The sequence below is a fragment of the Solanum pennellii genome, chromosome 4 (genome assembly GCF_001406875.1).
Source record: "Solanum pennellii chromosome 4, SPENNV200".
In the NCBI taxonomy this organism is placed as follows: domain Eukaryota; kingdom Viridiplantae; phylum Streptophyta; class Magnoliopsida; order Solanales; family Solanaceae; genus Solanum; species Solanum pennellii.
Window position 1 is genome coordinate 3,317,616 of NC_028640.1, and position 10,460 is coordinate 3,328,075.

The 10,460-nt window shown below is 29.2% G+C and overlaps 1 protein-coding gene across 1 annotated transcript; it reads left to right on the forward strand.

Moving 5' to 3' along the window:
* The first annotated feature begins 2,947 nt into the window (after positions 1-2,947).
* LOC107015853 (GRF1-interacting factor 1-like) lies at positions 2,948-8,087 on the forward strand. Its single transcript, XM_015216273.2, has 4 exons — positions 2,948-3,271; positions 6,446-6,522; positions 6,824-6,908; positions 7,452-8,087. Exons 1-4 carry the CDS (start codon positions 3,191-3,193, stop codon positions 7,851-7,853), a joined length of 645 nt encoding a protein of 214 aa, XP_015071759.1. The 5' UTR covers positions 2,948-3,190; the 3' UTR covers positions 7,854-8,087.
* The last annotated feature ends 2,373 nt before the right edge of the window (positions 8,088-10,460 follow it).

The following is a 10,460-nucleotide window of genomic DNA, read 5'->3' on the forward strand; positions in this document are numbered from 1 at the left end:
ATATGATGAGGTCTATTGAAATGTTCATAATTAAAACATATTTTTACATCCACAATTAATTTTTCATTCAAAGTAATTATAAATTTTACATGAGTATTAGCAACATTCAAAAAAATAAATTTACAATATGTATTTAAAGTTAAAAGCCAAAGCTAAAAGGATATGTAATTTCAACGAAAATAATACACTAATTAAATAAAAACAAAATTAAAAAAAAAATATTTTAAATTTTTTTACAAAAATATCCTTTCTAATACAGGCACATCTACGAGACACCCTACTTTAGATTTTTAAAAAAAAAACTCCCTCTTATACCACAAGAAAAAAAAAAAAATTTCAATATATATATATATTTTTTAGAAAAATATGCTTTATATCCATAAGTTTTGACTATCAATACTACTATTAAGTTTGTATTACAAGACAAGTGAATCTTCGTTGCAACAATAACAAATCGTGTCCATGACACTAGAGCAATGTGATAGCTTGAAGTGAGTGTAACAAGCATTATTCCATACATCGTGAAGTAGACAAAACACATAGCTTTGTTACCTGAGCCGATTATTCATCATTTTCATCAATAATCATATCGTCATTTATCGCTAAATATTTCATCACTATTTTGTTATTCATGTTGTAATATAACACAAATAACTACTATAGAGAGTGTTTTTGTACGAGATAAAAATTTGATATAAAATTTCAAAAGATCCTAAATAATGAGATATAATTCAAATATTAGAAAAAAACTAGTCTTTGAAAATTTAAGATATTTATCAAAAATTGCATGAATAAACATTATTTGTCAATTTTTTTTTCCAAATATTATTTGAAAAATCTATGTCAAACAGGCTCATAGTATTCCCCTCCCCCGAACCTTGATTGGATGGTCATTATTAGTTGTTATTGTATTATATAAGATGTATAATTTTAATTATAATGTATTATATTAAATTGTATTATACTTCCTTAATTTCACAAAGATTAATCTGATTTGATTTGACACGGAGTTTAAAAATATAAAGAAGACTTTTGTATCGTGTGGTTCTAAATTAAAGTTAGGTTAAATATTCAAAATTGCCCTTTGATTTTATGACGTTGAACATACCACATGAAAAACTGATTTTAAAATGTTACTAAAAAAAAAGATCACTCTTTCTGAAACAAATTAAAAAAAAAGAGATTATTCTTTTTTAAACGAAAGAAGTATATGATATACAATTAGATTATTATTTAAATTTAAACAATATATCTCATATAATGATATTTTCATAAATTTATAAATTAAATTATTAATATAATATTATGTGATAATAAAAAACGATATAATTCATCTAAAAATAATATTCATTAAAACAATACGATAGATCGGAGGGAATTTCTCGAATATAGAAAGTGATGACGTGAGTTGTGTAATAAAATAAGTGGGCTGTGGGCCAATAAGGCAGAGAGTTTGGACCGGAGCGGTAAATGGGCCCAAAGCCCAATGTAGAAAGGAGGAATTGTCTCTCTGTCCTTTTTCCTCGATAATCGTGTACAACCTTTTATTTATCATCATCCGTCACGTGACCTAACTTTTAACCTAGGGGGTGGTGTCAATATAGTGGGGGGGTAATTTTTTTTCGAAAAATTTTTCAATATCATATTCGATAATTATATTAAAGTTCGATTCATCTGAAGTTTCATTAGGTAAGATTATATTCGAATGAGAAAGCTTTTTATCAAAGATGATTCGAGTTCGATATCTCTACTAAAGGAAAGAATAATTCTATCCTCTTAGTAATAGCTTTACACATGAGTTAGCTCGAATTATATTGATTATCTGAATAATTCATTCCATGATCGAATAAAAATGATTTAGCTATTAAACTAACAAAAATATTTTTAAAATGATGTTTATTATATCAAAATTATAAATTTAGTTAGCATTTGACTATTGATTTATGTAAGTAAAATTAAAAGAAACTATTTTTAAACATTTATTAGAATCTAAAATTTGATTAGATTTTCAAAACTTCTTATAAATTGTCTCAAACAATTCTATTTTTTTAAAAAAAGATTTTTGAGACCTTAACTCACAATTTATTCTTATTAAAACATATGCTTAAACATAATTTTCTTTTTAAATCTATAAAAATTCCAAATTTATGGCAAAAAACAAAAACTTACATTGAATTGCTTATATAAATATATCTTTTATTTTATTCTCAACTTTAAATATACATAAAAATCCATTTAAATTATTATAAAATTAAATAAGTAACAAATAATTTGAGATTTGCTAGGTGACACACAAATCAAATAAAATCAAGAATGTAGTACCTGGTTTTTGCCCACATTAATTTAATGGCAGTGACTGCTGATTAAAAGTTAAAAAATATAAAATTGATCCAAACCCCAATGCAGGTAAAACATTTACCTTTTTTTTTATTTATAATTTTTTCGCTCCCTGTATATTTATATTAAAACTCGATTAAATCTAAATTTATAATAAAGATAAAATATTTTATAACAAAATTAATTCGATTCTATATCCAAGAATAGTCAAACTCAAAACCTATTAATAATGAAAGAAATACCTATCCCTACAATACAATCTTGAATTAGATCGAAATCTGATTAAATTCAAATTCATGTGATAACGAGGTAAAACATTCTCTTATAAACTAATTGTGTATTAAAAAGGTATAAATACGAGATTTTTAAGTACAAATAAATGAATATTTATCACTCGACCACGATTTTACGAGTCTGGTTGGTGTAAGGCAAAACATTTTACTACTTCCTTACAAAGGCTTATAATGGCTTTGTTGGCCACAAGAATTGAGATTCTCTTTTCCCTCACCCCACACCCCCTCACACAGTGAGTACAAAACTGATGTACCCCATAGCTCTGTTTTTTTTTTCTTCTTCCTACGTACTGTCAATATCCCATTAATTGCCATTGCTGTGTATTTGAGTGTCATTATACAAGTCAAGTGAAGTTGTGAACAGAAGAAGAAAAAAGAAAAAAAAAAAAAAGGAGGGTCCATTTCCTTTTTGCACTTTGCCTTGATATCTCTGCACTCTTCACAGAAAAAAAAAACTGATAAAGATTGAAACTTTGCATTTAAAACCCCCCTTTGTGTGTGTGTTTTAGTGTGTGTGTGTGTGTTTTGTTTGGTGGGTATAAAAAGAGGAGGAAAAAAATATGCAGCAGCACCTGATGCAGATGCAGCCCATGATGGCAGCTTACTATCCAACGAACGTCACTACTGACCATATTCAACAGGTTTTTTTTTTCTTTTCATTTCTTGAAAATCTGCTATTTACTCTGTTGATGCTTTTCTTGTGTGTACAGTAGACTGTTTTGCAGAGATGAGTAATCAAATAAAAATGTGATCTTTATGACTTTTACAGCTTCTAGATGAAATGGTTTTGCACAAACAGAAGATAAAACTTCTTTAGTTTGGTTGTATATTCTTGGCTTGTAGTAGGTTTTGATCTGTTTTTTAATCATGTTTGATAAGTACTGCTAAAAGGGTATCTATATGTTTGTGTTCTTTATAACTTCTTTGTATGATGAGCCATGATCATGAAGAGGATAGACTAGTGTAGTTATTTTTTGAGGTGGTAGGTAGATAGGGTTCCTTGGGTTGTTTATTCTTGGGTTTTTTGTAGGCTGTGAACTTTTCTTCTTTATGTTGTTTGATAAATACTGGTAAAAGGGTATCTGTATTTTGTTATCTTTTGGTTCCACCTCTGGTTCTTTTGTTGATGTGAGATGCTTTTGTGTATTATAAGCAAATAAAAATGTGTTCTTTATAGCTTATACATCTTCTAGATGAAATGGTTTTCACATACAAAAGATAAAGACTTCTTTTTGTGATGAGCCATGATAACATGGAAAAGATAATTTGGTTGTTTATTCTTTGGCTTTTTTGTAGGTTCTGATCTTCTTTTTTATGCTGTTTGATAAGTACTGGTAGAAGGGTATCTATATTTTATTATCTTTGACTTCCCCCTCTATTGCTTTTGTTAATCTGAGATACTTTGATGTATAGTGGCAAAGAGATGATTAAGCAAATAAAAATATTTTTGTGTTCTTTGTAACAGTTGAAGCTTCTTGATGTTATGATTTCATACAGAGAATGATAAAACATCTTTTTGTGTGATTAGCCATAGTATAAAATGAATAAGGATAGACTAGTATAGTTATTTTTGAGGGGGTAGGTAGTTAGGGTTTCTTGGGTTGTTTATTCTTGATTTTATTAATAGTTGTGAACTTTTTTTTTATGCTGTTTGATAAGTACTGCTAAAAGGGTATCTATATTTAATAATCTTTTTTCTAACCCCTATGTTGCTTTTGTTACTGTGAGATGCTTTTATGTATATAGTTAACTGGGGAAGATATGATTAGGCAAATAAAAAAATGTGATCTTTATAATAGTTAAAGCTTCTTGTTGTAATGGTTATACACATAGAAGATGTAACTGTGTTCGAGTCACTCCGTCATCTATTATCAAAAAGAATTCAAAGTGCTGAGCCATGAAATCATGAAAAGAATATAGTACTAGTGTAGTTATTTTTGAGGTGGTAGGTAGCTAGGATTCCTTGTGTTAATTCTTTGGCTTATAGTAGTTGGAAATTGGAATCTTCCTCTTATTTTATGATATTTAATAAGATTTGCTTAAAGGGTATCTATATTTTATAATCTTTTTATTCCTCTTCTTCCCTCTCTCTTGCATTTTTTAAAAGTAAGATGCTTTTATGAGATGATTAAGCAAATAAAAGTGTGTTCTTTATAAAAAAGTAGTCCTATTCATATTACTATTTGGATATCCTGGTGCATGGATTTGATGATTCGCAGGCGCTCAAGTTCATTGTATGTGTGTGAAACTATTTTGTAGCTTGGTCATGAACTACCATTCATCACCTCCAAATATCCCCTTTTGTGATCTTTCGATGTACGAATTAAGTTTTTCTAATGATACTAAGCAACTTAATGGCTATTTCCCTCTTCTGTACTTTTTGCGCCATATGTGAGAAAAAGATAATCAAGTAAATGAATGTGTGAGTTCTCTCTAATAGGTTAAGCTTTTACACGAGATTATCACATAACTACATTTAGATTTGAGGTGGTAGCTAGGGATACTTTGGTTGCTTATCCTTGGCATTTAGTAACTGTTTTCTTTTTTCATGTTGTTTTATTAATCCTACTTTAAAAAGGTATCTTCTTAAAGGTTTTGCTGACACTTCACAACATATACTAGTGCAGTTATTTTTGATGTGGTAGCTAGGGGATTACTTTGATTGCTTATTCTTGGTTTTTAGTAGTTGTAATCTTCTCCTTTTATGCTGTAAAGGCCAAAGGGTATGTATGCTTATTGTTCTAGTCTTTCCTGGACTGTTTGAACAACTTTTGCTTATTGACTGAAGAGATAAATATCAGAAGCTTTTGAGTTCCTTTTGTTGATGTCAGATGTCACCTAAACAGTAGAGTAAACTTTGAGCTGAAAAGAAACCACTCTAAAATGCATTTTGCAGACTGCTACAGATGGTGTTTGTGTCTTTACAAACTTGTTTTTAGTTTTATCGCCTTTTTGCGAGAGAACTTCATTTTAACACGTAAGAGATTCGAAAAAGACAGTTTCTTCTATTAAATTTGTAAAAGATTATTTCCTCTAGAAAATACAACTAGTAGTCTTGCATGAATATGCCTCCACAGCAAAGGACTTTCTTGTTCAAATTTCATTGTCAGATTCTCAAAGGTGCTTTTTTGTTTGGGTTATTATGCAGTTAGTCAGTTTCCAGAATTGGTCATAATAAGACAGTCAAAAGCCCCTTTTGAATTTTTTATAATAATTGCAGGCTTTTAAAAAGTTCTAACTTTTTAACAGTCTGAATAATATAATGCTTTGAAGAAAGGCCATATATTCTTGTTGGAAAGTGATTTGAATATTTTACTTAGAAAATAATTGGTACATTTGGTGGTGTTATCTAGGTGATTAAAGTGCATGTTTTTATATTATTCAAGATGGTTAATTAAGTAATGGTTCATGTAACTAAATCTGATGTGCGTTACTCTAGCGGAGAGTCATCCTAAAACAATGTCTTTACCTCCCGAGGTAGGCATACAGTTTGTGTACTCTCTTTGATCTTCAAAACTAAAAATCACTTATGTAACTAAAGTTCAAGAATCACTTATCAAAATATGTAGCTTGTTTTAGTTACTGAGTTATTTATACATACTTAATGAATTTCTTTATACAAATACGCGGTCTAGGTGAAAGAAATTCGGTTTGTCTGAACAGTACCTAATAATGAATAGCTTAATTTTTCTAACTGAATAGTTAGGAAGGCAAGTATTGCTGTTTTAACTGTTGTTTTATTAGATATTGGGCATTACATATGATGTTATTATAATATTTGCTTATGCTGTTTTTTTATTCCTTTTCTGTGTTAGTATTTGGATGAGAACAAATCACTCATTCTGAAGATTGTTGAGAGCCAGAACTCTGGGAAACTCAGTGAATGTGCAGAGTAAGTAAAGTGCATTTCATTTTTTGTTTCTTTGAAACAACATCTCCAACATATCTAGTGTGACCATACGTGGGGTTTGGGGAGGGTGGTGTGTACGCAAACCTTGCCCCTACCTTATGCAGGTAGAGGTAAGGTATGCGTACATCCTACCCTCCCCAGACCCTATTTGTGGGATTAGATTGAGTATTTATGTTTGTTGTTTTGAAGGTTGAGAGGTCGTTTTGTGATGAATGCTCGAATTTTTGTGTCTTTGAAACCCTGGTGTAAATATATTTTACTTGGTTAATTTCTTTTGTGGCAGGAACCAAGCTAGGCTTCAGAGGAATCTGATGTACCTTGCTGCGATTGCTGATTCACAACCTCAACCTTCTAGCATGCATTCTCAGGTAACAAAGTCATCTTGTCGGTCTTATATTGGTCGATGGAATGAATTGAAGTCTTTTTATATCGTTTTGGACGAAGATCACCTTGTCACTTGGCTTTTTTTGGGTTAAGTATCCATTGTTTCCTTGAGGATTTAAGTTATATATACCGACTGTGTAAAGAGTTGATGATCAAAAATACATCTAATTTATCACCTTTGAAAGTTTCATACCTCAACTATCTATTGTTATCTTTAACTACTTAAACCATCACTCTCTTTGTATCAAAACATATCTCGATGCTGAGTTGGCCAATTATTTGTTCCCAATTGACAACAAGCGCGTGTAAGGCAACTCAACATCGATGTGTGTTTTATTACAAGACACTGATACTTGAGGTATGAAACTCGTGAAATGATGATAGATTTGTTATGTAAATAGAGCAATAGATAGTTATGGTATTACACTTGCGAGAAGATGATAGTTTAGGCGGTTTCTTTTACCATTAACTCTTGTTTAAATCCAAGTTACGTTTTGAAATAACTGTTAAACATGTACTTTGTGTAGTTCTCTTCTGGTGGGATGATGCAGCCAGGGACACACAGTTACTTGCAGCAGCAGCAGCAGCAACAACAAGTGCAACAAATGGCAACACAACAACTCATGGCTGCAAGATCCTCCTCAATGCTCTATGGACAACAGCAGCAGCAGCAGCAGCAATCTCAGTTATCGCAATATCAACAAGGCTTGCATAGTAGCCAACTCGGCATGAGTTCTGGCAGTGGCGGAAGCACTGGACTTCATCACATGCTTCAAAGTGAATCATCACCTCATGGTGGTGGTTTCTCTCATGACTTCGGCCGCGCAAATAAGCAAGACATTGGGAGCAGTATGTCTGCTGAAGGGCGCGGCGGAAGTTCAGGTGGTGATGGTGGTGAGAATCTTTATCTGAAAGCTTCTGAGGATTGAAAAACTGAGGTTTTTACTAGTAATTTTAAGGTAGTAGTATTAGTATTAGTAGTAATGATAGGGAGGAGGAGGTTTTAGTTTTTCTTGTCAATTAATTAGAAACAAGATCATGTTTTGGGCAAGAATTTTGAAGGAATTGTGTTTTAAGAATTGTAATCTATGTTTTGTTTTAACATATGGTTCCTACTTCATTTTGTTTCTTGTTATTGTATGTTGTCATGTACATTTCTTAGGTTATTTTGATTATGAATTGCTTTGTTTTTTGCCATGTTACTTGCGTCGAAGGTTCGTGCGGTAGGGTTAACGTGAAGGTTTGTGTTCACTCTATTCTCTCTAAACTCTTACTTGTGGGAATTTCACCATAAGGTTCACGTTCATACCCTCTTCAAATCTCACTATTGATGTGTTAAGTGCTTAAGTTGAGAGTCGAGGGTCTCTCGGAAATAACCTGTCTGTTTCTATGAGTTAGGAGTAAGGTTCGTATTCACTCTATCCTCTTTGAAATTGAGATAATAAAGCATCACACAACCTGTACAATGCATTAAATGTTAAAATCTTAGATGAATTTATCAAATTTAAATGTTGGATTACTTCTCAAATGTTTTAATTTGTATTTGTTAATAATATTTGAGCAAAACTTCAATTTTAAGTTAAAATTTTGATTTTAAATCCTGAATTCACCTACGAGGTAAAATTTTATTTCTAAATTTGTGGTTTAAATTTTAGAACTTGATCCATCAATTTATATTTTGCTAAAAAAGACAATATTATTTCAAACTTTGCAAATTTTTTTAAAAATAAATAACAATCTTATGTCAATATAAAGAGATTACTCATACCTCATGCAATTGTAATCCATTTTATTTTACTTGATCCTTATATTAAAAATAATTATTTTATCTTACTCGTCTACCTTATAAAATTAAGAGAAAAAAAATGTCTTTTTTCATACTACCTTGATGTGTTAAATTTAAAATTTTAAAACATCATTATTTAAATTAATTTAGTAAAATATATATTTAATTAATTTTTAAAAAAGAGATATGCTAGATTAACAAAGGCTATATAATATGAAAAGGAGGGAATGTCGAACACTAAAATCACTTATTTTTGAGTCATTAATAATGTATCTATATCTTCATTACTTTCTTAATTTCATTTTAACTAATATTAAAGAAAATCGATGCATAATAATTACTCCATCGGTTCGGAATTGTTTGTCATAATTTTTATTTTTAGAGTTAAACTATAAAAATTTTGACTAACATTGTAAGATGTATTTTTTCATCATATTAATATGCAAAAAATTGTAATTTATAGTACTTTTCATGTAGTTTTAGAATATCTATTTTTTTTGTTTAAAATATCGAATTAATGCGATCTAATTTACCTTTAATAGTTAGTCAAATTGACTTCGATAAGCATAAAATGACAAAAAATTTTGAACAGAGGGAATATTGTTGTAAGAATTTAAAGTTAAAGTTGACAATTCTTTTCAATTATAAAAATAAATATAATCATTGAATAGTTGATATACCCTCTAAGAAAATCATTAATTAGTATTTATAATCTTAAAAAAATATTTGACTAAATCACCCTTTGTATATTTCTCAAAATAAGTACTTTAATAATTATTGAAAGACTTCTTGAAAATTGTATTCACAGACCAATTACTATAGTAATGTGAAAAAAATAATATTCAATGCTTGTTTTTCTTAAGCAATGGGACCCATTTTTTCTTTTTTTTAGTAGTAATTTTGTCAACTTTTTTTTTTATAATTAATTGAATAATTGTTTTCTCAAAATATAATGCAGTTAATTTAGTATTTACGAATACAATATAATTTTACAACAAAGATTGCTTAGATGAGTTTAAGTTTTATATAATGTCGGTGTGAAAAGTAATTGCGCTATCAAATCATATCTTTGATAAATTTTCTTAAAATATTGGATTTGAAATTTAAAAACAAACAAACAATTTTCGATTATATCAGGTGAAATTAATTACTTATGAGGGTCATAATTTTAATTGCATTTATAATGTAACATAAATTTCAATTTAACAAATCTAAGAAGAGAGATAATTAATTATAAGTTTGTTACAATTGATTTACCTTGATATCAATTTAATTTGTTCCAACACAGTGTGAACACAAACAAATATATGACTTTAATATTCAAAGTGCACAATAATGCCAAAGATTGTGTGAATCATCAAAGATATTGTCTATTCGGCGTTTTAAAATATTTATCGTGTTTTTTACGAGCTTTTTAGAAAAATTAAATATCAATTATAATAATGATATTTGGAGAGTAACCATTGGATTTGATAAATAATTTAAAATAATTATTTTTAAAAATTACAATAAATAATTTAAGACAGAAAAAATAATCGCAAAATCACAACCTTTTATTTTTTTTCATATTTTAAGTAAGTTCGACAAAAACAACAATCATTTGGATGATTTTTCAAGAGTCTAAATTGCCTCTCACTTTCTCAGCACAACAGTTTTGACAATTTTTTTGGTAATTAACAAGGTATATTTTTTTTCTTTCGATTCGATATCTGATATTCACTATAAAGTTCAACTAATCCTAAATATCTTG

What these genes read in the sequence shown, in the direction of transcription:
- LOC107015853 (XM_015216273.2), top strand. Translation starts at nt 3,191, where the DNA reads ATGCAGCAGCACCTGATGCAGATGCAGCCCATGATGGCAGCTTACTAT. An exon ending in AAACTCAGTGAATGTGCAGA is followed by an intron (nt 6,523 to 6,823) that starts GTAAGTAAAGTG and finishes CTTTTGTGGCAG; the next exon opens with GAACCAAGCTAGGCTTCAGA. An exon ending in CTTCTAGCATGCATTCTCAG is followed by an intron (nt 6,909 to 7,451) that starts GTAACAAAGTCA and finishes TACTTTGTGTAG; the next exon opens with TTCTCTTCTGGTGGGATGAT.